At 44.8% G+C, this 27,184-nt stretch overlaps 1 protein-coding gene across 1 annotated transcript in view; it reads right to left on the bottom strand.

The window, feature by feature from the left end:
• The window catches only part of LOC134009535 (phospholipid-transporting ATPase ABCA1-like), a 117,929-nt gene extending 91,560 nt beyond the window's left edge, over nt 1–26,369 (bottom strand). The window contains 11 exon segments of the mRNA XM_062449043.1: nt 3,085–3,201; nt 4,075–4,214; nt 9,847–10,057; nt 10,245–10,331; nt 13,430–13,627; nt 14,568–14,695; nt 16,411–16,538; nt 16,889–17,030; nt 17,524–17,617; nt 21,056–21,188; nt 26,200–26,369. Of these exon segments, the coding sequence (XP_062305027.1) occupies nt 3,085–3,201; nt 4,075–4,214; nt 9,847–10,057; nt 10,245–10,331; nt 13,430–13,627; nt 14,568–14,695; nt 16,411–16,538; nt 16,889–17,030; nt 17,524–17,617; nt 21,056–21,121 (1,311 nt within the window). The 5' untranslated portion in view covers nt 21,122–21,188; nt 26,200–26,369.
• Nucleotides 26,370–27,184: the final 815 nt, after the last annotated feature.

Raw genomic sequence — 27,184 nt, 5'->3', positions numbered from 1 at the left:
TTACATAACGATCGATGCGATGCCAGACGGAGGCACAGGGAAGCCATTTGGAAATGGAAAATGCCGGAATGGAGCTTTGGGCGTTTTTCCTTCTCTCCTCCGAAGGTTCTGTCAGTTTATCGGTGCTGATCTGGGGGCGAGTGTGAAACGTGCTACGCAAACACATCTCGACTTGAGATGAGAGAACACTTGCATTGGCCTCAGGTAGTGCAGGTCATTCTTTTTGCCTTTGCTGTTGCCTCTGCTCTTGTCGTTTAGGCAGACATAATTAAAGACACTTAAGCTAGATGGCACTGTTGTACTTCCAGCTCTGTGATTTACACCACAGCTCTCTCCTCTCTCATGGCCGTGCAGCACACCCAAGCAGGAAGACCTGAACATAAACATGCATCTCGCCAGTCAGACACACAGAGTTCAGAGGCGCGTCTTCATACACACTCACACTCTGACAGGCTACACACATACAGACACACACACACACACACAGAGAAAAACATACAGACAAATGCACACTTACATCCACGTAGAAAGATACACACACTGTAACAGAAGTTCAATTTATGCATGCACATATGGATGCATGTGCACCCGTCTACATGCACATACTGTATGTACAGTTATGTGAACGCCCCACCGCACCCCCTGCCCCCCTCCCTTTCCCGCTGTCAGCTCAAGCCTTCGCTGCGTGAGTCCGCTCGGCACGGGATAGGTTAAGGAAGAGATATGCTAATCTTAATGCAAATGGTCTCCGTCAGTGGGTCTGTGTTTGCTGGACTCTGTCAAGCAGTGACGGGTTACATAACCTGCTTCTGGTCAGGTGGTTTCTTCACGGCGGGTTAGGTTTGAGCAGCTTCTGTTTAAGTTGGCTTCGCAGCGCCACCATGAATAAATACAACCATGGTAACAACGATCGATAATCACATTGGAATACCAAATACTAATGCAGAACCTCATGAAGAATTGTCTCTGCATCATTTACTCTATATACTGCACATGTATATTCCAGACATCACAATTATTTCCCTTTGTTCTTCGATTTTTTTGGGGGTCAGCGGTCGATCAGTTACACCTTTTAAATTCTAGGCAGACCAGTACGTTAGCAGAGGTGGAAACATGTTGGGGCTGGTGTGTGCTGGAATTTCAGTGTCAACAGTTCTGATGATATTCTGTTTAATCTGGGGTCAAAGAGTCAAATGAGGTAATCTCTATGCTGCCCATGACCTTTCTGAAAATCATCTTTACCATATCTTCTGGCCTCATGGTAGTGGCTGCAATACATTTCGTTTCAAGATCTGTATCAGAAATTCAATACGGTGCATGCAACCATAAAAGTCGACAGTAACATTTCTATTCAGTCTTCACAGTAGCGACTTGGTTGGAGAAGAAGAATGGAATTGATTAATTGAATTGGGGCAAACTTCTTTGTGCGCTACAAACAAGCATGTCGTTCTGTTCTTAATGTTCAGTGGCATTTGGAGCAGATAGTTGCAGATATGCTTTTTAACCTTGTTGACCATGTGTCAGATTAGATTATCTAACAAGAGAAGGTCTTCAAGCGAAAAACGAAAAACGGACTTGTTTATCTACGGCCTTTGAAAGAGGCAAAACGGTCAGATCCCTACGGCGAACAGGGAATGTAAAACTCTTTAAGTCTTAAGCCTTTATCGACAGACGGTTATTCTCATGAAGATGTCAGAACTTCCTTGAGGGATATAATGGTTTATCATCAATAATGATCAGAAGCGCGTTCCTCATTAAAAACAGAGCACATATTAATTTCCTCATCTTGATATCATTCATCATATTGAATGATAATGCTAGGATGCAACTGTTGAGTCAGGCCCAAATCAACACAATGAATACATCCTGTAACCCAAATCACACTGGCCAGTGTTTTACACTGCTCTGAGCACATGGCATGCGTTTGAATGTTTCATCGGAGAGTCTGTCGCAGTATCGAGACCATTTACATTTTAATCATTGGGCCCACGCTTTCATCCAAGGCATGCCTGTGGAAGGATGGAAACGGAAGGATGACATTGAAAAGTCATGTGAATTGAGGATCGTCATTGAAATACGGCACACGACTTTCCCGGCCCCTGTACTGTAAGGCGAGAATGACACGCGCGTTTATCCTCCCATCTCCCGCCAACGATAAGCCACCCAGCTGCAACTCAAACAGGTGTGGTAATTGCTCCATCAGTGTGGAAAAGTCTCCAAAACCTTGAGAGACCTCTGTGGATGACACAGCACCTGTGCTGCTGGGTCCACAGGCTTGTGGGGAGTCGGCTTCACTCGGTGGAGGGGAAAATGAAGACAAAGGAGAATTGCCGGCCCATTTGTGTAAAGGTTAGGGCTAGGGTAATGAATACCCTCGCTATATGGAGCGCTCGCGCCCACTCCCCTAGCTGCCTATAAGCTCATTTGAAGTGACACAGGAGTAATGTCAGCTCCCAGTGACGGAGGGAGGGAGGGAGAGAGAGAGAAAGAGAGTGGGATATTGAGAGAGAAAGGGAGAACGGGCTGAAGGGAAAAGGAGAGAGAGGGAGAGAGGGAGAGGGGGGGAGAGAGAGAGAGAGAGAGAGAGAGAGAGAGAGAGAGAGAGAGAGAGAGAGAGAGAGAGAGAGAGAGAGAGAGAGAGAGAGAGAGAAGGAAAGGAAAGGGAGAGAGAGATCATGGGAAGGTGTGTGCAGCTAATCCCTTCCGCCTGACCGGTAGGGTGAAAATTATCCTGCACTTATCCATTATTACACCTCCCTCTCAGTTTCCACTACCCTGCAGGAAATGCAACAAAGTAGGATATCCATTCTATATATATATATATATATATATGAAATGTGTCGGTACTAGTACTGGTACACCCAGTACTAGATCAAAAAAGTGCATTTGAAACCCTTGATTGATCTTCCAATCACATGGATGGGGTTGTTCAAATTTGATATCCAAGACACACAACTGACAGACTGACTGGTTAGCCCTGATTTCAGACCCTCCAAAAAATCAGTCTTCCAGAGTAAATTGAGAGAAATGGAAGAAGCACCTCTCAAATCCTCGCAGTGCCACTCAAATATCAGCTCAACTTACCCGCAGTGCATTGACTTGGCGGCCATCTTGAAGGAAGTTCCAAAGCCGAGGTCCAAGAACGTCCCAGGCGTCCGCCAGCTCCCTCAACATGGCCAAGGCGTTGAATGTACTATTTGCCTTGGGAGGAGAAAAAAATAAAAAAAGGCCCAAAAAATATTGAAATACAGAATGGTGATTATGAAAACCCACCACACCCCCCCTTCCTTCGTCCTACTGAGAGGAGTCTAACCACTGAGTCAACTCATTTTCTTTTGGCGCCGGAGCAACCTTGAGAGAGCGTGCAGCTTCTGTGCGTTTCACCTATTCCCTGGAGAGCCTCATCAGATTCTACCTCCCGCGGAGACAAATGTAAATAGGGTTATTTACCCCCGAACGCTGGGTTGTAAACAATACAGCACTGCCGGGGAGTGAAGAGGCAGGGGGGGGAGGGGGAAGGGAAGGGGGGGGGGGGGGGGAGTGTGACCAGGACCAGAGCCATGTACACAGTGAAGCCTGTGGATAGCACTCCTATTCGATACCTCCCACTCAATATTCCCAGCTAAAATATCCAGCCATGCCCATGTGTTTGTTTTGCTTACGCGGTTTATAAAAATGATGTTCATATCTGGAGAAATGGCATGAAAAAATACATGACATCCTCCATTTCTCCCTGAGCTAATCTCTTGCTGGATTGTGATCTGTTTTTGGGGAGGTGGGTGGAGGGATTCTGGAGGAGTCCATGGTGTGTGACATCTTGGTTCATGTTAGTTCCTGTTAATGTGGATGCCTCCTCGCTCATTTGGGATGGATGGGGGTTATGGAGTTCAAATATCCAATTAGTAAGAATCCCAAACACTTTGCTCAATTATTCCCAGAGGGATCCAAGCAGTTCACAGGTTTGGCATGTGTGGCAACTCGAGTTAAGATTGCATTCAGACAGGGGCTGAGTGTGTGTGTGTGTGTGTGTGTGTGTGGAGGGGGTGGGGGGTGGGAGGGGGGTGGATACTTCACCTCTTTCACCATTCGTCGGGTTGCAGGTGTGTCTGGAGTGTAGAGGACCTTGCCCTGCAGCAGAGGCCTGAAGGTGCTCCAGACGACCCGGAGACCAGGGGTCCCCTCCAGGGTCTCCACCAAGGTCTGGCAAAACACACCTGAAAAACCAAAAGTAAGGACTTTTCTAGAAGAATTCAAGGAACAGCCCTTTACAATAAATAAACACAACCAGCCGAATGCTTATGAATCTGCGAGTACTGCATTGCATGACCAGGACTGTTGATTTATTGTGAGAGAATTAAGGAATTAAAGATTCAGGAATTACGGAATTACGAATTAAGGAATTCAGATCATGTCCGCCGAGGTCAAAGTTGCCGCGCTCTGCTGAAGGGTAAAAGAGGATGCAGGGAGGGAACAACGGGTACCTAATTGATAAGTCACACAGCGCCTTTGCAATCAAAACAACCCCGCGACCCACCGCCAAGATAATAAACGTAGTGCACTCCACATGTGCGCTGGACGTCGCGCACGCAGCCACATCGAGGCTAGGTTTACACATCTCACTGTGGGTGAGGATTTTAATGCAATTAAGATACTTCAAAAGACTCAATTATTTCTGGAAGAATGACTCCCATTAGCTCGTCGCTGTTACAGCCGTGCCACTTGTATACGAGAAGGAGTGAACTGGGGGAAGGTACGGAGCACTGCGATTGCGTGGAGGACGGTTTTGAATCCAGCCCAGCTGTGTAAATAGAGGGGTTTGGAAGCCAGGTCTGGGAGACGCGAGGAAGAAAACAAGTCAATATGCTCAGCTGCTGCAGGATCATTATTAATTTAACCAATCTGCCTACGTGGATGCTGCCAGGTTCGGTGGGCTGCACAAGGACCCCGCATCGACGGGATCAGCGCTGGCTCGGGGCGATGCAGCGGGGCTAGCTTGTGCGCGGGCTCTTGATGTGTGGAAGGTTTCGAATGTTTGTATCTGTCTGCCTCGGGATAAACTTTCTTCGGGCCTTTCATGAGCACTTTAGGGAGGTTAGGGAATCGGGCTGTTAATCTGAAGGTTGCCAGTTCGATTCCCGGCCGTGCGAAATGACGTTGTGTCCTTGGGCAAGGCATTTCACCCTACTTGCCTCGGGGGAAAGAGCGTCTGCTAAAATGACTAAATTTAATGTAACAATACGTCCACCGCTGTCAAGACTAAGCACAAAATAAAGCCCTAACACTTATCATAACTGCCCATAATGCCCCAAGTTGGCCATTTTAACTACCCCATTTTGAAGGCAGGATGTTGGATAAACATGTGCCTTTTCGCTTCAAGGCGGTGGAGCTCAGGTGCTCCAGAGAGGCCCCGCGGAGAGATAGCGGCAGCCCTTAGACCAGACAGCCGTTTCCCCTGACCACACAGATGTCACTTCCTATAATCGTAAAACAGGAAGTATCCGGTGGGCTCAGGGGCTAGCGTGTCGATAAATATTGATGCTTAGATGAATGTGGATGAGACGTTCAAAAGCTGAGCCCAAGCCATGGTGTTTATAATCCACCCCTCCCCCTAAAAAAAAAAAAGCTGCGTGTTCTATCAACCTATAGGAGGTAGGAAGGTGTAGGATCCATAGTTTACGTGAGGCGTGCTGCCAGGTAATTGCTCGGAGGCTCCGTTCAGCCTCTCGTCTTACCTGGCGAATTTAATCAATTTGAGTCGCACCCTGGAGAGAGGATCAAGTCAAGCAAATGAAAGCTGCGGAAACACACACACACACACACACGCACACCTGCATGGACAACCCCCTGGGCCCCCAACTCCTCCACCCCCCCCCCCCACACACACACACACACACCAACACACACATAAAAACATGGGACCAGCACAATGAGCAACATACACAGAGGCTAGCAGGCACAGTTGTACAGAATGAGACAACACGTCTCATTCTGAGGCAAAATCTCACAATGAGGCAAAAACACGTACAAAACACTAAAGCAGTGGGCGAGCGCGCCCCAACATCCCTTCACTCGGCTTTCAAACGAGTTTTGTTGAGACCGCTGTTACAACACAGACCCCCCCCCCCCCTCTTGCCACAGTCACAGTCTTCAGTGACATGAGCAGCATCAATGACTTGGAGTGAACAGTACAAAACCGTGCCTTTTAAATGAGCAGACGTTTTCATACCCCGAGCCCTCGGGATCACAAGTAGTGTCTCTTGCAGAAGGTAATTATTACCAGTGCCTCAGGTGTGGAAGCAGTAGAGAACCCTGTTGAGGCTTTTAAAATGACATCTGCAATTGCATGTTGCTCGGTGTGGTTAATCGTGTGCTTCACTCGTATACTTCAAGCAACTCTTTCTTTGTGCGACTCCACACAAAATGGCAGCACGTGGAAGGAAAAGACTCTTCCCACACACAATAACATTTTGACCCACGTTTTGGATTCCGAACGGGGCGGTTCCGTGGATCACAAACGATTTGGTGTATGAAGAGCCACACCGTACCTTGTGGGAGGGAAGGGGCGACGGATGGATCCCAGTTTTGCTCATGCTTTGTACTTCTTTGAGAAGGTGAAAACAATAATTGCTGTATGCTGCCACAGGCAGCAGTAGCTGTCCCATTATTTCGTTTAATGACACAGTTGGACGTGCCTTAATGCCCCAATACATGAATAGGGTAGGGAATTGAACGTTCGTCAAGACTTTCCTATTGCTACTGCTATTTCAGTATCCCACAGAGTACAATTGGAGCCCCTCAAATGAGAGATGGCTGCAAAGAGACATTGTAACTGTAAACGCAATGTAGATGAAACTAGAGAGGGTACAATTTCTGGGGAAATTGTAGGGTGTGCTTGCTTGCGTTGTTTGCACAGGGGTCCGTTTTTGAATGACATTTTTTTTTGCTGCTCATTTACAAATGAAAATACGAGTGAAGTGTAGAATGAAATAGATGTCTTCTCATTTCCCCTGCAAGAGGCAGCCTCATCGTTGAATCAAAACGAATAAATTTGGCAGACCGGTGTAAAAATTGACCTAATCTCTATGACTTAAACGTCATTTTAAGTTTTTCCCTTCTCGTGATATTTTCAGGCATTTAGCCTACTCATTGCATTCATTCATTAATAAAGAACCCCCTTTGAAGATTATTCTATGACGTTACCCGGCAGTAGAAGATGGAATCGAGATTCAAACAGTACCATCTGCTAACTGAAAATATGCCCCCAAAAACGTAAATAAGCTTGACATTTATTTAGTGGAAAATCGCTTTAATAAAAAGCTCACTGGTAGCGGTCATTGTCAGTAACAACACCAAGCGCGATATAGCCCTGTGTGGAGAAGCTGCCCCGGTAAATTGTACTACTACAGTACAGTAGACTACTGCTGTGTTCGTCTTGGCAGCGATTGCGTTGGTTGAATTGGATTTAACCTTCCGTTGTACGGTTTAGGCTGAAATTAATTATTTTCATGAACAGATTGACAAAGTTTAGGCTGTGGCAATGAAGTTAAGGTTAGTAGTTAGATAGATTTTTGATTTAAGTAAGGGGAGTGCCGAACATGTTCTGTCGCCGTTTGACTTCCTACAGCTGTAGATGTTTTTGTAGTGTCTCGCGTACAGTAGGCTACAGCGTTTCAGTGAGCAACACTGGTTTGAAACCACAGGTAATGATAATTTCACCCACAAATCGTTTACTTGTAATGTAATGTCATAATAAATCCTACAACGAAAATGTATTTGTGAGGAATGTTTATTTTAACGATTGAAAACAGATGCATCATAGACCACTGTAGTATGTGTTGCCCGGGCAACAGAGGCTAATGTCATGATGCTAATACTTCAGTGACATAGTAGACTACTGTTTCCGAAAGTAGATGTACTTCCTTAATAAAATCAGCTTATATTGTACATTACACGTCACAATTGTGTGTCATATCAGAAAGTAAAATTAGTAAATAGTTATCACCCTGGCCTCTTTGCTTGTGGCGTTTCTGAAGCTGCCTTGCAGTAAAGCTATAGTTAGCCTAGCTATCCCCCAAGTTAACAGATGCGAAACGAATGTTCTGCCAAAGGTAGTCACGCGTGTTTTCGTGACGTTAGTGACGTAGTGACGTTAGTAACGTCAGTGACTGTGGCTAGCAAATTAGCCACCGTTAGCTTCACTTTTCGCCACAAAAACTTAACTTCAGCCTAAACCATGCAACGAAACGTAAATTCCAATAGAAGCAACTCAATCGCTACCAAGACGAAACTTTTGACACCTACTTTGTCTATGTAGGCCAAATATTGACTGAGTTTTAGGGGGGCAAAAAGAATAATAATAATAATATATATGTGAGAGAACAAAGGTTGTGCCCTTGCCGAAGGCAAAGCACACCCAATAATATATATGTGAGAGAACAAAGGTTGTGCTCTCGCCGAAGGCTTGAGCACACCCAATAAAGGGTCACTCGTTTGTAACGGCACTAACACAAATCCACTTCAGGGTTGTGTAGCTTCGTTCTGATGCCGCTTATAAAACAACCTTTTCATTTCTTGTGGATTCTCAAAAGAACATGCAGTTAGTGAATAGGGAACAGTGCACCCCTCCCCCCCCCCGCCCCCTATTAGCAGGGTCCCTGAGAAGTGACGCTGGACCCAGTGCTAGGAGTCACGCCTAGGGACAAAAACATACTGTTATTATCAGCGACAAGGAAATGAACTGGTGAGTTGTCTTCTCTGGTTTGAGGGCATCACATGTCTTACCTAGATTGTTCAGCTCCCTATTGACCTTAATATGAGTTATTTAGCACACACAAACAACAACAACAATATCTCATTCCAAACCAAATAATTGATTAAACCCATTGCCCACCACACCATCACATTTCAGGCTTTTCAATGGTATTTACTAGCAGGTTATGAAGAGAGTTCATGGGGTCGTGTGTGTTTATCGATTGTGTGTTCCCAGTTGGAGCCTGTTATGGCAGAGTAAGCCCTGGCTGAGATGTCAAAGAGGAAGGAAGACCAGCACTGGTGAATCTGTTCATTAAGTTTAAAGGGAATATACAGCCTTCTCAAACTGACCAGGAAACAGATACGCACGGCTGTTCTGTTCTCTAACGACGTTACATATAACATGGCGTGACATAATAAGATCACGTGATGATTAGATACTCCTCGGGACTTGTCGGTCCAAATTACACCCAGGATCTTTCTCTAATGTGCCTCCTTACTGTGTGATATCCGTGTCTCCACCCTAACCTCCTGCATGTCTCCCGACAGAGAGGATGACGGAGGCTGTGGATTGCACTGCAGTGTCATGGCAGCCCAGTGAAGCACCGTACGGCGGGAGCAGTGCACTGCTCCCAACGACAGGAAAATCAATTTCACAGAGCAATACACCAGTGATCATAAGAATCAGGCTTTTTTTTGGGGGGGGGGGAGGGGGGGGGGGGGGGCGACAACAAGCTTGACCTTTGAAGCACTCATGAATGTTGCTTTTCCCTACAAGGTGAAGTGTCATGTTTTGGTGCATTCGTAAACTACGGCTACTGGGCGGAGGATGGCAAAAAGGAGCAAAATGGACATCCTAGTAGGTCCTCTTAGCAATCATACTGTTCATACACACAGTACTGACATAACTGTGTTGAGACACGTTGGCTTGAAAAGACCACCCAAACTGTGGACAGCCAATGATCACTAAAGCTTCTCAAAAATCATATTTTTCATTCCCGCGGGAAGTCTTGCCCTGCTGTGAATACTGCCCTTCGTATGATTGTATGAATTTGTATACGATTCCATGTGTTTATTTGAACAAAAAGCTCTTACTGGAATTTCGACTTCCAGCGCCGGCTAACGTGCCGTTGCCGTCTGTGTTGTTCTGCCTCCCTCCGAACCCTTGGAAAGCGCTGGTCGTGTTGGTGGAGTTGCTGTCTGGTTGTTGACCACATAGCAGCGTGTTGATGCTGCCAAACATGTCTTCACTGAAATTCAGCTCGTACGCAGCCTTCAGGACATCCGAGTTTTGCAGTGCGGCTATCTGTAAAGACAAGCGGGTCGGAAGGGTCACAAACAACAGAACGTTTATTCCTTCAAGACTATCGATCAGTTGAGGATTACACAAAAGGAGGAGGGAAATCCAGTTTGATTCGAAAGTAAGCAAATCATTAGGAGTCAAAAGATCAAGCCAGCACAATTTCTCCATCCACGTTTGGAGAAACAACTACCTCTCCGATCACTGGTATTGCATCCATGGATGTTTTGGACAGCAAGTTAAATGTCTCTCTTGGATCCAGAGCCAAGGTTTGTGGTATCTGAAAGGTTAGAATAGGAAAGAAATATTGGTATACCATTCAGAAGACGTGTTAGATTTGACAGTTCTTTGCATCCAGGTAGGTATAAACAGGTAGCTTTGGTCCATTTGTCCATTAGAACTTTTAAGATGCATTTAAAATATTATGGTTGGGGTTTGCAGTGAGTCTCTAAACTCTTTGGTCTCTTTAAAGTTGTGGTCATAGCCAACAGTACAAGCAAGTACTGTAACAGACAAAAATGTAACAATGCTTCTGGATGTTTTCAAATCTTCAGGCGCTTTTGGACCCAAGTTTGTCTCCACTTTGGAAGCATCACCTTTCTGTGCATTGCAACTGAAAGTCTCATTGGCACAAACCATGCGGGCAGAAATGACATGACATGCATGTGAGCCTATCACATGGCGTGTATGACTCATCGAGGTGGGTGGTTATTATTCATTATTCAGTCCAAGAAGGTTGTGAAAAGCCTTGAACTATTGATCGTGTTTGTAACGATTGCCTCTGCGTGATTACATTTGGCCTGTTGAATATGTGACCTGTTGAACAATGTCAATGTCACATTACACTTATGCCATGATGACCTATATGAAAATGAAAACAATGTGAAGCAATTTTCTCAATTCCTGGAATTATGAAGTTAAAGACCCTGCTGAAATTTATAACAAGAAGTCCGCTCGGAAAATGACAATGAAAATTTTAGGTTTTTCTAAAGCAAAACAATCCTGTATTATATTGTTTGATTGACAATTTTTGTTTCTTTTTCTGGGGAAATGATACAGTGCATAAAATGCATGTACTGGGAAGACATCACAATAGCTTTAGGCAGCAACTCGTGCCCTTTAAAACCCTATCATTTTCATATGTCAAGAGTATGCTAACATGAGTCCCTGTTGACCTTCACCGAGCCAAACAATGCAGTTTGAAATCCATGCAGAAAAAGTGAGGGGGAGAGAGTGAGACAAAGAGAAAGAGATAAAGAAGAGAGAGAGGGAGGGGGAGAAAGAGAGAAGAGATCGAGAGGATGTTCATGGGAAATACAGATCAAACCCAAGATTCTTTGCAGTATTCTTTAAAAAAAGGCACAGACATTATAAATTCAACTGGCTGTCACATGAATTGCAGCTTAGCCTGGAAAATTCTGGCTCCCTTATTGAGTTCTGAGTACATTAATTTGGCCTCAATTTTATCCTCGCCAGCAATACAGAAGCTATAAGGCCACTTGATTAGATATCTCTCTGGCAATTTGGAGCAAAACTGCTTGAAATCACATCCAAGTAGTCAATGGGCAGAGATAACTTGAGGCAATATAATATTTGTTTGATAGATAAAGAGACCTGTGGCACGACCCTGTCCGACAGCCCATGTATGGAATGCAAAATGTTCTCAATTCTCCACTCTTTTGTGGAACACAAAACGGAAATTGCATTGTTGACAGTGTGGCTGGTGAGGGGATATTGCTGCACTGCATACAGTATGTTGGGTCAAAAGCAATGGAATGGGAGTTTTGGAATGTTCCATTCCATCAAAGGAAATCCAGAAAACGAGGCCTAGGTTTTTGGCACCTAACAAGACTCAACACATGAATGTCATGGCAGGTATTATCACAGCATTACAGGTTTTACTGTCATCTTTTTGCTCACAATGTGTTTTCTTACCACAGTACCGGTCAACCTCCATTGGGTCTACGGATAAGCTTGTATAAGAGTTTATTGCAAAAAACCTTCCCACGTGACCTTCAGTTAAATCCCAGAATATAAATTTGACAGCAAAATGCAGTCAAATTTGAGAAATGCAATTATCCACTATGCCGTGCACACATTAAATTAGCCAAGGCGTATGAGTGTTGTGACTGAAAACCTTTAAGCAAGCAATGTTCCCTGGGGTAAACACTCCAACACTGTGCATTGCACTGGGTCAGCGAGGGTTTGTGAAACATTTACTATACTACATGTAATGCCTGCTGAAGGGAAAAGTCTGATGTGTTTTTTTTATTTTTTAATTCATTCATTTTCATTTGAAGTAGGCCCTTTTACTGGAAGCTCGAGAGCAGCATGTATGCAGCGAGATCCTCACACCACACGCTACATTCTGGACCTTGACCCCCCCTCTGCCCTCTCGATCTGATGGGTTATAGCCTACGTATAATAAAACCAACGCACGCTCACCTCTTACAGATGTCTGATTCACTCCACTTCCACTCAACACAAAAGCATTTTCTCCCCCCTTTAGTCCTTCTCTTTATGTTTTTGTTATCGCCACTATTCCAGAATCTCATGGCTCAGATTGTGAAGGACTTCTTCTTCTTTACTCCAGGGGCCAGTGAGACGTTTTTTTTTTGTCTTCTTTTTCTTTCTCGTCATATCTTGTCGAGGCTTTCTCTTCAATGAGTGAAGAGTCCTCTGGGCTTAAGTTGTTCAAATGGCTTTTTCCTCATCCTGTGAACTTCTGCCTTATCACTTATTCATTGAGTTTGCTGTCCCATACGTTTCCTCTCAAAGATAAACTCTGGAAGCAGAGTGCACTCTTTCATTCTAGCAATGGGGAGCAGGGGTCCGGTAGCATCCGGTAAATATCAATGCTAAGACACAAACAGATTCTCCTAGATGCACTTAGTCCCAATACAAGGCGTATATTTATATTTAAGTAAATATAATATATATAATATACGTTTCTGTGTGTGTGTGTGTGAGAGTGTATGCACACACGCACAGTATATCAGGGATTTTGTTCTTTTAAAATGAATATCTAGACTCCCAAGCTGTTATACAAACGAGCCAACATTTGACAGTCCCCATCTCTCGATGTCCAAAGCGCAATAAACGGAGCAGGTTGACAGCTTTGACCTTAGAATGCACTGGAATGCTGTGAGCGTGGAATAGCCCCAGGATTCAATCATTGGAATCTGGTCTTGTGCATTTGGTGAGAAATGGACCACTCACCAGATACACAATTGATTTCTAGAAACCAATGCATCCTTTTGACAAGTCTAGGTAGACGTACAACTTTGAACAAAGAACTGATAGATAAATTATGGAACGACCCGAGAAAAGACACAACGAAAGGGGGACTCGGTATGAGGGGGATACGAGTTGACTCACAGCAGAGAAGACTTTCCTCGAGTCCAGGTTCTCCAGGAAAGCGCGCCTGGCTCCTGTCAGCTGCTGAGGGGTGAGAGAGCAGCTGATGTTCTGAAAGGCCTGCTTGTCAGCGGGGCTGGTGAAGAGCACATATCTGTCCAGACTGGTGCCGTCACACAGCGCAGTCTTCAGGTTGTCTGGGCTCGATGTGCCCATGCCCTGGTGAACAAAAGGTGTACAGTAGGGATGGAGGAAAAGGAGGGGGGGGAAACAGAGACAGAGAGAAAAAACATGTAAAAAAAAAAAAAGTGTTTTACTTGACAGTTGTTGTGTTTCCCCTTTTTTTGGAAGCTCGAGCTGTGCGGGTTCTTCTTCGGGGGTTGCGTGTCATGGAAAGTGAGCGGTGCAAATCGGCAACAAAATCTCTTCAGCATGTGAGGAGTTCTCATTGCACATTCAAATGGGAGATCGCTGATCTTGAAACACATTTACGTAGACGGACACATGCGCGCGCGCACACCCTTTGCTCGGCAGAGACAGGAGAGGGGGAGATCTCATGATCATTGTGCATTCTATCTAAGCACCCTCGTCGATGAGAAGCAAACATAATTCCCTTCCTCCAACTCATCTGATATCTCTCAGAGCATGACGGGGTGTCAATGGAAAATGTCTGAGACACACACAGACACACACACACACACACTGAGCACACTTATCTCAGTGACAGCTGCACTCTGTCGAACCACAAATGTGGTCGCAAAACCATTTCTTTTTTTTAGGTGGATACTCCTTGCCTTCCTGCCTCAACTAATTGAAAATGGCGGGGAATCGTGCTCCAGTGATGCAGTTCAATGCAGTTGATGCAGAATTGCTCAATTCTTGTGTTTCCAAAACACTTCTTGGGAGTATGAGTCGCCAACACATTCACATTAACAGTGGATGACCTTCACAGAATACACGTGTACTTGTGTTTGGCCCTGTTGCCCATGAGCTTCTCCCAGTTACCTTGAATCTCCAACAGGTGTGTCAGTCAAACCAAAAACTAAAGCCTGAAAGGTTAGCTCGGTACCTGACATACATTGTTCGTGCGGTACAGCATTCCGAGATCCAAACGACCACATGTCGTGATGTTATGAGCCCCTGTGGAACGGGCACATACCGGATTCATGCGGAGCTGTGAAGACATCAGCCCATCTACGACGGACGAGGGCACGGATAAGTTCCCTCTCAGATACGCGGTGAACCTTTCGTCGTCATTCAGAACGTTCCTCAGGGCGATGGGCTGACCTTCAACCGGAAAAGTGGTAGAGAAGAAGAAGAAGAAATAATATATTATTGCTTGATTGGAGAATGGATTTCAAGTTTTAATAAAACTGCAGTTAGAACAGTCTTTCAAAGGGAAGGATGTCATGTGCTAACCAGATATCAAAGCCAGGATACCGAACGACTATCTTGGTAATTCTCATATCCGTACTTTCGTAAACATCATATCCACAATGGTTTGCTTTAACAGGGGTTTTCCCTCTTTTCATTTGGTGGAACACAATGCTTTTGGGGGTCTTTGGTCATGAAGCATTGATTTGAAAGAATGTTCTCCAGGCGAATGTTGCAATTAAAACGTTGATAAGAGCTAGGAGGACGTTTAATGCCTTTTTTGAGGGGGAGCTGGCACCTGATGGCTAAACATGCATCAGCTTGTTAAGCAGCCATTTTGTCCTGATTAGTTCCACTCATGATTAGGTCCCACTGATGATCCTGGTTTAAAAGACGAGCATCAAAATCAATCGACTGTTGAATGTTGTCCTCCCCTTTTGACAGCGCTCGAGGCTGAAAGATGCTCGCCCGTGGAAGACTGCACCGTTTTACCCTGCGATGCTACGCTACTCGAAGGCTAAAATGGAAAATACAATCTGCTTGCAGCACTTGAAGGAGTTAAGATTAGGCTACACGGAACTATATGGAACCTGATAGCAAAAAAAAGGCAAGGACAGTATGCCACAGCCAAGCTACCTTTGGCGCATTGGAGAAAGTCGCCATCAATATTTGAATTTAATTAATTAATTAAACTATAATTAATGATCGATTCATTTAGCGCATTACTCAAACGATTACCACTTCCCAGAAGTCCCTTTTATTACCTACTCTATTATCTCTACACCATCAATGAGGGCGGACAAACGACAGGATGCGGGTCGAAACCAAAACACGCTCTGGCCTTCCTCTGAACTTTGTTTCTCTCTTGATTGGAGTCTTCACCTCCATCTTTTAATCATCGCAGCCCCAAAAAAAGAAAACCACACCACACGATCACCTCTGCCATCACTATCCTTTGATATCCCTCTGCTTCTCCTTCTCCTTAATGACCTTTTCAGGCTTTCGCCTCAGACTGTGCGGACCATTAATTATGCGCCGGCTTAGATCTCTGATGGATTTAATCTTGTATATTACAAGCCTGTGACCCCAAAATGCAAATGACTCTCAAGCCATTTGTTGAGGGTTGGACAATGGCGGCGTTCCGAATGCCGTTTGCCTATTTGCAAATTAGCTGCCTTATGAATTTCTGAATATCATCAGACCAAATGAGCCTAATGCAGAGCGGCAACTTATAAAGACAAACGATCTGCCAGTCTGCGGGGCAAATTGCATCATAAATAACGGGCTGACTTTGTTTTTGAGGGATCTGGGAGGATAACAAATCCTCTGGGGTTGTCATCTACGTGAAGGGGCTACTTCCGTTGATAAAAGGCCACCGTCAAAGTGATTGTCAGCGTTGTTGAGTACGTACAGTTTCAATTACCGCCGAACCATTACTCGGTAACGATAACAGCTTCATCATTCTCTGTTTGGCTGGGAGCGTGGTTGCTACGGTTGTTAATGGATTGCCAGAACCCTATATCTTTGAGCAACATGACCGCGAACACACTCGCCAATTACTAATCTTCAGATATGATCTGTGCGTAGGATCAGAACACTTCATCGACAGCATGATAACGGTACCCTACCATTGGCTGGATTCGACTTCTCCAAGATCAAAGCCCATTGGTCCAGATCCCCAGAGAGACGCTGAGCCTTGGTCAGGATGGATCGCTCGACCACAAGGGTCTGAAGCTCAATCAGAAGCCCTGCGATTCTGGTTGAACAAGACGGAGAAACAGGTCAGATGGGGTTTCTCATACATCACACACATGCACGGAAGGTTTCGAATCTGTGAGGATCAAAGGCTAAATCGGAACTGAGCCGTTCAGAGTAAGTGGGAAAAGGTTAAATGGATGAGTCGCGACATTTATGTTGACTTGTTTGACCTTGGGAGTGACAATCCTACACAGGATGAGCCCGTAAACACTTCAGATGAAGTGTTCTTGAAACGGGGGGGACGGGGCACACACAACCTACGGGGCACACGCAACCTACTCCTTAACCCCAACGACATGGATGTGCACCGTCACGAGTCACAAAAGAGCAGAGCTCCGAAGGACCTACATGGAGCCGTTGAAGTTGTTGACCTGACCCGGGGTCTCTCCCGCCGTCGGGTGGCTCACGCAGGGATTGTTGATGTTGCACATCATCCCTTGTAACCACGGCAACACGCCAGCGGAGGGCATGGCTTTGTTAGGGTAATGACCTAGGATAGGGTTTCGAGAGAGAGAGAGAGAGAGAGAAAGAGAGAGAGAGAGAGAGAGAGAGAGAGAGAGAGAGAGAGAGAGTGAGAGAGAGAGAGAGAGAGAGAGAGAGAGAGAGAGAGAGAGAGAGAGAGAGAAGTCATTAAAAAAAACCTGCATCAATTCATGTTGGTGTCCAATTCACAGTTTGGGGGGACCCTCTGTTGCTGTAATGGGTCTCCGTTGTCACATATCCCCAGCAGGCCTTCAATAGAGGAACACAGCTGGGCACCATTTGGTAGGTCATCTCGACTTTTCCAAAGTATCGACAGTACAGAAAGTTGACAAAGTTGTGTGGCAGAAGCAGGTGAAAAGTAACAGGGATCGCCTCGATGCTCGTGCAGCCACGGCAGCTGGGAGTCTCGCACGAGCACCTCGTTAACTGGGACGCGCTTACGCTCTCGTGGATATTTCGCGGGGGAAACTACTTTGTCCCGATAGTTTGTGTGCACTTACACTGGCCTTTGTAGATGGGCTTGTTGGTGGAGCGAACGCCGACCAGGATGAAGAACAGGAACAGCGGCCATATCAGCTCGACCACCAGGCGGATCTGCACAGAAAACAAGACGATTGGGGTCAACTTGCGTTGTGTTGTCGCTTCCCTGCGTGTTGCTGTCATTTCAGTACTACAGCCTCATCTGTTGGTATAGATCGAAGCGATACAGGGTCCCCTCACCACTGATACCAAGCCCTAACAAAAGGTTGTGTCAAGCCACAATACCGTAACTGCTGGATTGAAATGGTACTCTAAAGCATGCCTGTCTTTCTCAATATTATCCAGTAAATGAATAGTCCAAGTGAATCAACAAACAAATAAAAACAGCATGAAATGAATCTCTAAATAATAAAGTGAGTAAGTCACAACACAGTTCTGAACCATGCGTCTGACAAGAGCTTTCTTTAAAAAACGCAGTACGGCAACAACCACAAACAGCACCAGTTCTGAGCAAACGCTGTTCTCGGACCAGTGGGTCGGGCTCAGCTGAGCGAGGGAGGGAGTGTGCACCCGAGCATGTGTTCCTGTCTGAATGTGTGCGCGCCTCAAAGTGTCTGTCGCAGTTGGGTTCGGTGGCTACACTGTAGCTCCGAGCGTTTGCTGGGGATGAGACTGCAAGCTCGCCTGTCTACTCAGTCTGCCCACGAACCACACCCCCCCTCAGCCCTTCAGCCCCTCCCACTCCCACCTTTCCTTGCCCCCCCCCCCCCCCCCGGCTCCCTCCATCTCGCTCTTTTCTCTTTCCCCCTCCTACCCCCCCCCTCTCTCTCTCTCTCTCTCTCTCTCTCTCTCTCTCTCTCTCTCTCTCTCTCTCTCTCTCTCTCTCTCTCTCTCCCTCCCTCCCTCCCTCCCTCCCTCCCTCCCTCCCTCTCCCTCCCTCCCTCCCTCCCTCCCTCCCCGTGTGTCCATCCCTCACCCGACTCAGTGGAGCGACCCGCTTAGCAGCAACCTGGAATGAGGTTCTCACACAAGCTGGGTGCTGGGAGCGGTGGCGACGCTGGGTCAAAGGTCAGGTGCATTGGTAAGGAAGTAAAAATACGTGCCACAGTCGGGCGACTTTCAACCAGACTTGCACCCCCCCCCCCCCCCCCCCCAGTCCTTCTTGTGTCAGAGGGTATATGACTCCAAATGAGAGCTGTGTGAAATTCATGTCATTTCAATTATCATATATTCCAGAGAAAAGACATGGAAAAAGTAGAGCGGGAGATGAAGAGAGGGAAGGGGGGAGGGGGAGAGAGAGAGAGAGAAGTGGGGAGAGAAAGAGAGAGGGCTTTCTGAATACAAGGCTCTCTAGGCATTTGCCATTGGACACTAGTCTTTTGTGACTAGATAATCTCTCCCTATGAAATTATGTGAAATACTGAACCATAAAATCGGTTTCATGCCCGCGTTATAAAATCCTAAAATGCTTGGTGAGACATTCATATAATTGGTCATTAACCTCCGCCAGCCTTCCAGACGTCCTACTGTCCTTTGTTAACTGTCGTCAGACTTGCCAATACCCATTCCCCATGTTTTTAGCGACACAGACTGAATGCCTGTGCGCCATTTCTATGTTTGTTGTCTCTGTTGTAATCAATTTAAAAAATCCCAGAGCAAAGGTCACTCCAGTATCACAGAAACTGTGGTTGTGACATCACATCTCTGTCATGCAGCGGTCAACTAAATGAACGTGAGCATGTAGTCCGGCCAAAACAGGACGAACAAAGCACCAGACTATTTGAATCTGTCCTCATCTGTTTTTCCCCCAACTTTGAAACTTTAAACACAGATATTTGACACCGGGTGTTACCTATAACTAGATTAACAATATTGTAGTTGCATGAGAAGCGTAGTAACACTTAGGGGGTGAAGCTTGGTAGGGGAAGGGGAGGTTTGGCTTTCCAGAAGGTAAGTGGATGTTAACTTTTAACTGCCCCTTTAAAGCATCCACTTCTCCCGTACACCACTCACCCATACTGTGCCTTCTTATAATTGTATAATAGCCTATCCCGCCAAACCTTAATACCATTTAATCACACAGCAATTTGTATTGTATGTGCCTCCAACGTTTTGATTATTGGAATGTATAGTTACATGGTAGTTACTGTAACCTATATGTAAAGCGTCACCACATCTTGTGGTTCACCAGTACGCCACATTATTAAGTCTATGTTTAGAGCTATAAATGGCCTGATACACAGCCTTTCACTGGTCCTCTCTGATCCAAACATGACAAGAAACAACTACATCAAACGTATAAAAGCTCAAATAGCAACCAGGATTTTTTCCGGACAGGAAGATCAGACATGGCTGTGGGGCTGCCAGCCTATGACGGGGTAGTGACGTTATGGTGGGTTATACCCAGTGTGCATCATTAGCTGGTACATTAGACTCATGCGTGAGGGAGAAGGGTGTGTGTGTGTGTGTAATGAGAGAGAGTTAGGGAGCTAATGACTAGGGTCGAGGGAATCGGCAGGGGCAAAGACATAATGGTCACTGAACCTTGCAGCTACTGTCCAAGGCAGTCACCTTAGACAATGAGTCACAATGGTGTGTACGTGTGTGTGTGTGTGTGTGTGTGCGTGTGTGTGTGTGTGTGTGTGTGTATGTGTGTGTGTGTGTGAGTGTGTGTTTGTTGCACTCTGGAAACAACTATTTAACACTCTGACATTCTGGTGCCCCCAACTGGTGATTTGACCCCAGCTTGGAACCATTATTAACATGAGATGTTTTCAGGCAAAGTTGGACCTCAAATAAATACATTCAGATACCAGGCCAAGGCCATTTACCAGGCATATTTAATAATAATACTTGTATAATCAATATGACAAATTAACTAAACTAAATGCATCAGGAGCCATTATATTTTTAGCTTGTCTCCAAAAAACTGCTAGATTATATCAAGTGAATGTCGTTATCATATAACAGGTTTCATAAGTGGCCTTGAACCCACTATGAGCAAGGACGCAATCATGAAAACACGTGACCGTTTTTGATGAGATGCTGTCTTTTTACAACACTGTAAATGGCCCATAACTGCCAGGTTATGGGACAACGAGAGCTGTTTTGACCAGATGACACCCAGGGCAGCCTGTGTCATAATGTGGTGAACATTTACAAGCTCTACTGGTTGACAGGTGGCTAGACTGTGAGAAAAGCCTTTGACCTAAAACCCTGACTCTATACATAAGCAACATGCTGGCTTTTGTCACAACGGAATATACAGTATAAGCTTGTGGCATAACAGGCAGGAGAGATACTGTACTTCTTTTGCCAGGAGGGAATTAATGCAGCTCACATTGCCAAGAGACAACCATCAAAGCAAATCCATGACCATTCTTCCTTCTCAAGACAAACACGTCTGTTGCCCCGACAATAAAAGCTGTGGTGACGTGACAACACCCTTGTTTTACCCCTCTGTTGGGACACCTTCAGCAGACATGTGGAGGTTGATTTGCGGGGGAGTGGTGGGGGGGTGGGGGAGGGGGAGGGGAGGGAGGGCAGACGTACCTTTTGTCTCTTCCGGAGAATGAAGTTCTTCCAGAGTAGCAGGCCCAGCTGTGTCAGGAGACCCATTATGCCTTATCCCCGGCAATATCCTGCCAACGCGTCGCTATGGCAACCGGGCCTCGCTTAATAAACCCTGGAGGGAATAAAAGCAGGAGTTGGGTTTTTTTATTACAGAGAGCCATGCATCACGGGGGAGCGTCACTAATCACTCACTTCCCCAGGCCACTGGTCTGGTGGCGAGGCACCTGTTCTGTGAATTATTGTCACCACTCGCCGATGATGTATTGGGTTTTGTAGTGCATGCGTATCCATTAGATCCCTCTTGAAATAGGCTCTTTTTAGCATTTAATGAAGCCTTCGCAGAGCAATGACACACACACACACATAGTCCTGCATTGCTTGAACACTGTAACGTCAAGGTCAAGGAGACTGTATGGCTTCAATGTGAATCTTCTTTAAGAATGGCTGTAATTGGTTAATTGATGAGGGTTCAAAAAAGGTTCAAAAGTAACATGCATTAACTTTATGACTGTAAATGTTATTATCTGTCCTATTGTAAATAGGTGGCACCTTGTACTGTACTTCAATCATTTTTCATATTTCTCATTACAATTAACATCCTGACCATTAAAGCATAAGTAACAAAAAAACTATTTTGGGTAAGTCATTGGTGACCATGCCATGGATGGCCATTGTTTATTTAGTTGATTAGATATTACACACCAAACAACACTCTACAGATTTTACAGGTCCTGGCACTCTGATTAAACAGATAATAAACACAGATTGATCTGCTGTGGCATTTTACACTTGCGCTGTGACCTTTATTAAAAACTCAATAATTGATCAACAGAGCCTCATTAGATTATGGTCCCATCATCGGTATGGCCTTTTCCCTGCATTCTATTAAGCGTGCATTAGACCTGAGTGCTTTCCAAGACAAACACTTTATTTAACAATGAGCAATTTATCAACTTAATCAGGAATATCAGCACAATGTTTCTCAATTACAGCACCCAAACACGCCGTAGAAGGCCGTTGCAAAATAATTACTCAATCGCAAGCTGTGAGTAGGACGGCTAGCATTGAGCGGTGCAAAGTAACTTGATGAGCACAAGGTGGATGGGTGAGGGTGTGTGTGTGTGTGTGTGTTTATGTTTGGGAGGGGTAAGATGCACTTTTTCGCCTGAGGGGAGTCGCCTGACAAATGTGCTGCTTTTAACGCTCCATTTCCTCTTCCTGTCCAGGGTCCACTCCCCACCCCCTGCCCTTCCCCCTATGTGTTTACATTATTTACCACAACCTCATAGGAGATTTTATTAACTGTCTTGGTTAAAGGTGAGGAAGAACTGTACTTTCAAATGGTCAGGAAGGGACTAATGGTGTTGGGAATTGAGTCCCAGAACATCAACAACCTAGTCCGTCGTTCAGCTTGTAGCTAAATGGTCTTTTGTGTCTACTGAATCTTTTGAAATGTATTTTTAAACATTTCTAAAACGTAAGTAAGTTGGGTACTTTTAATGGCTACAGTTGGATCAAGATGAAAAACGTCATCCACAGGGATGACAGTGTCAGAGCCAGTGTCCTTATCCAGCTGCACATAAACACTTCTGCCCACATTTGCTTGCACAGCTTTCAAGCCGCGTCTTTTGAAACGAGTAACGTGCCAAGAAAGGGACAGCTCAGAACTGAGTCCGCATTCAAATCCTGTCATCCGTGAAAGGTAAACAATGTTTTTTTAAGGGAGAATATGGAGCCCATACATTGACAGACAATATCCTGGGGTCCAGCCTCTATCTGTGAGGTGCGCATCAAAAGAGAGATTCAGACAACAGGAAATGAGGGGAGAATATTGACAGTGGCATCGCTTTCTGGCAGTTACACAAACACAACAAAGGACCCTCTAGTGAGAACAATACCTCCGCATGGTGAGCATGGACACTACATTTGTTTTATTGAAATTTGTCTGAATAATTGAAATATGTTGTCATGGCACATTGTGCACTCGTGAGCCACCTCAATGGTGCCGTTTGTTCCAGGAAGGGACAAAGGACATCTCTCAATGTGCTACCGAGAAAAAGGAGGAGAGGGGGGAGTGAAAAAAGAAGATAAATCATCCAGGGGACAGAAAGTGCTGATGCATGCTTGGCATTTGGGGACTTGCTACATGAGAGTGCATTATTTCAGGCCCTACCATGATGAAACGCATAAACAGATATTTGTCTTTGGAATGGAAGGGGGAATGTTGCGGGCATCCATTACAAAGGGCTCTTCCATACACCCCCAAAACAGCAAATGTTCTCTCTGTTCCCTCTCTCTATCCTTCTTCCTCTCCCTTTTGCTCATCCTCTCATCTCTCTTCATACTTCTCTTCTCTCCATCACGTTCGTTCCCCTCTCTGCACAAGAGGGCTGAATCTGTCTCTGAGGGCAGGTTGAAGGGGACGGCTCACAATATAGTTTGTTCTAATTAGTACTTCGGGGAGAGGTGAAACCGCGGGTCACGCACAACCATTGGGATCCGCTCTACCAAGAACATTCTAGAGAACTCGGCAGCAGTTATTTCTTAGCTCATGAAACGTGTTCATGCCATTTTGTTGTGAACGGCTCTGTTGAGATTTCTTTGTTTCTGCTTTTTCCATCAGGCGTCAATCTTAAATGACTCCTTTGATGAAGGAAAATATGATCTGTTAACCAAATATACGCAAAGTGTTAAATACAAAATAACCTGAAAGGCCAGGTGTGCTGTGCATGTGACTTGGATGATGGATGAAAAGATTTGCCCATGCTCAATGTATTTACATAATAAATAAATAAAACCACCATCACAAGTATTACAACCTAGGATAAGAAGAACAAAACATTTTCTTTAAAAGTTGAGGTCCCTAAAATCCCTTTAAATGAATGCTTTGCTTTAAGGATATGGTATTTTTGATGTGGATGGTGGTTAGTTTGGGGATACATATCTAAAACACTCAACAACCAAAAGGCAATAAGGACCGTCTGTTCAGCCTGCCATTCTCACATCCTCAGGATTCTTAAGGACCTGTGAATAACATTTTGTGGAACATCTGTTCCGGTGAAAAAAAAAGGAGTGACACTGAGGATTTGCTCATCTCAGAACCACTCTCCTCCTGAACATCTGGTAAGAATTCTACAATACAGGTGCCATCAAGACACATCTAGACTACATTTAAACAACAAATAGCCAGCCCCTTATACTCCATTCTGTTTGATGTGGGTGAGAACACAGGACGTGTATGTGTGTGTGTGTGTGTGTGTGTGTGTGTGTGTGTGTGTGTGTGTGTGTGCGCATGGCAAATATTGAGTCTTGTGCATCTCAGGGACATGACTTTTAAGGAAGTTGTAAACCTCAACATGAACCCAACCTTGAAGCGGCCTAAGGTTTGTGAGTAAAACTTCCTGTATAGTACTTAGACTGTGAAATAAAAAACAATATGTAATTTGTTACTAGATTTGTCTTCGATATCTACTGCATGTCTAGCTTCAAGAGCCTCTGTATACACTTTGTCAAAGCAGTTGTATCGTCTTGCTATTAATATTTAATCATGACCACCTAGAAAACCTCATCGTGAAGAAAAAAACTGAACCTAAAACGCACCGTTATAAAAAATTCAAAGGGGTAATTTTCCCATTTAGAAAAAAGGCATTCTCAAGATGGACCATAAACAGGTGGTCTTGAGGGGTTTGCCCTTGCATCTAAGCAATTAGGTCAAGACGTGTAGCGATTTGCCTCAGATGAATGTTGTTTTTTAGTGTGTTTACTTGTTGTTTTGATCCTGGGAATTGACAAGCATCCGCCAGCACCACATTTTAGTCTTGAACATACAGGACAATGGACATACAAATTCAGAGCGAAATGAAATAGTTCAGAAAAGGATCAATTACACTGGCAAAATAATAACCCTTTTCACTACTTTTGTTCGGTGCATAGGCCTACTGTGTCAAAATACACTGAATAATATTGGTGTACACTCAAATTCTGATTTAAAATGTAAAACATGGAATGCGCAAGGTAATTCCCCAAAACTGCAATCTTTGAATGTCACTTTGGACAAACGTGTGTGCTAACACATGTGAAACAAAAGGCACATTATTTCAAGGAAATCATTAGTTTTTCCTCATTTACATGTTATCAACCAAATGCCAACAAATGATTCCCCGAAGAATACCTAGTTTCCCTTAGGGTTTATCAACATGTCTCGTGTCAATATGGAAAAGCAAACATGACATGTGACACTACCACAGTTGGATGTTGTTCTTAAAGTAGAACCATTAGAATACTCACTCATGAGTTCTCCTTCTTCTTCGTAGTTAGCATGTACACATGAATACATACAACCAATCACATATGTCCTTATCTGTGGTGACTTGCATTTAAGCTACCCTCACAACCATTCGGTAAATCATTTAGTTCAGCCTTGTGTCACTAAAGTCTGAAGTCCAGCCGTCTCTGGAGTCTTTTCCGCTCAATCTCAGGTAAAAGCTGGCTGCTTTCCGTAATGGTAGTGCGTGACATAATTGGAGATAAATCCGGATGCCGTGCGTTTGTTACGGTCAGAGAATGAAAACACTGACTGTAATACCCATGTTCAAAACAAAAGGAACCCAAAGATAAAGTGTTTGTACGGTCAATGATGCAGCGTTCAGAGATATCCGTCCCCTTCTACCTCAAACCAACTTTCAGCTGTCTGGTACCATGACTAATAAATCGGCCAGATAAAATATTCATAAATCATGCAAAAATGTTTAGGCTGCATGTCAAGTTATTGATTGTAAATCCTGCTGTGGCGACAAGAACATTTTCATGTTCATGGCTGAAAGAAAATACAATGAGACTTGTGAGCAACAATAGATTCAACATGCCACACTTCCATTCAAGCCCCAAAGCATTGGCTGTTGCATTATGTACAGTGCTTTAGCAGGCCCAGCTAACATGACACCAAGCCTCAAGGAAGGTCCAGTGACAGGCAGGCTGGCAAGCAGGAAGGCAGGCAGGTATTGTTAGAGACTACAGCAGTGGCTTAGCAGTCCCACCGGCAACAGACCAAAAGCAACCTCTGAGGCCTTGCTGGGAAACGGAATGCCTTCTATCAAAAATAATAAATATAATAAATGACCTACCTCCAGGCGTTTTGGAAAATAATTATCGCATTCAGCACATTTTGAGGGCTCACAGAATAAATAAACCAGTAATAACTTCCAAACGTCCGTTCCCTCCGAGCCCAACTTCAAATCGCCCTTCTTCTTCTTGCTGTCTCTCTCCCTCGCTCTCTCTCACACGTTATTCTTTCCTCTCTCCCTCGCTCTCTCTCACACGTTATTCTTTCCTCCCTCCCTCGCTCTCTCTCACACGTTATTCTTTCCTCCCTCCCTCGGTGTCACCTTTTTACCCAGAGCAGGCTATGCAAATGACTGCCATGGAGACGCTGTGCCTAGGGTAGTAAATCCAGGTAGGATTCAGGTGGTGTTACACAACAGGTTTCCCCAGGCGTACACAGACAGCGAGTGGTCTGGTTTCCTTGCCCTGTTATCTAGACTACTTGACCTGATGTAAACATGGGGCAGGAGGATCGCCTTCACGTATCCCACGTCATGTTAAAAATGAAAAATCGTTCATAAAAAGCGAGAGGCTAATGACCGTTTATAATTATTCAGCAATGTGTTGCCATTGTATGTTTGGATGTGAGTCTAGTCCTCCGGGTTAGAGAGAAAATAATTGCTGTTCAATCTTACATTCACATTGACAGTCATCACTAAAACATTAATAATTCACCAGTATGTCAGGCATGAACTTAGTCTAATTACAAAAATATTTTACCTTAGGGGACCCGATAGGCTCAAGAAGAGCCAAGTTATGAGACCAGCTGAGTTGAAAATGTTGATAATACTGCTGAGGATCAACTAGTGGATGCATCACTTGGAGAAAGCCATTAAGTTCATCTGCTGTTGAGTTTTATGGTGACTGTATAATTTGGTAACAACGGGACCAAGGGTTTATTGTTCTCAGTGATAAAGTATAATACCACAGGTGCACAGGGAGGGAATCATTATGCAAATCAGCTGGGTGTTTATTGTGGAGGCAGACCGGAACAAACAGGAAACACAT

Source organism: Osmerus eperlanus, chromosome 23, assembly GCF_963692335.1.
Source record: "Osmerus eperlanus chromosome 23, fOsmEpe2.1, whole genome shotgun sequence".
Classification (NCBI taxonomy): Eukaryota; Metazoa; Chordata; class Actinopteri; order Osmeriformes; family Osmeridae; genus Osmerus; species Osmerus eperlanus.
The sequence above is the reverse complement of the archived record's forward strand: the minus strand, read 5'-3'. Positions and strand labels throughout refer to the sequence as shown.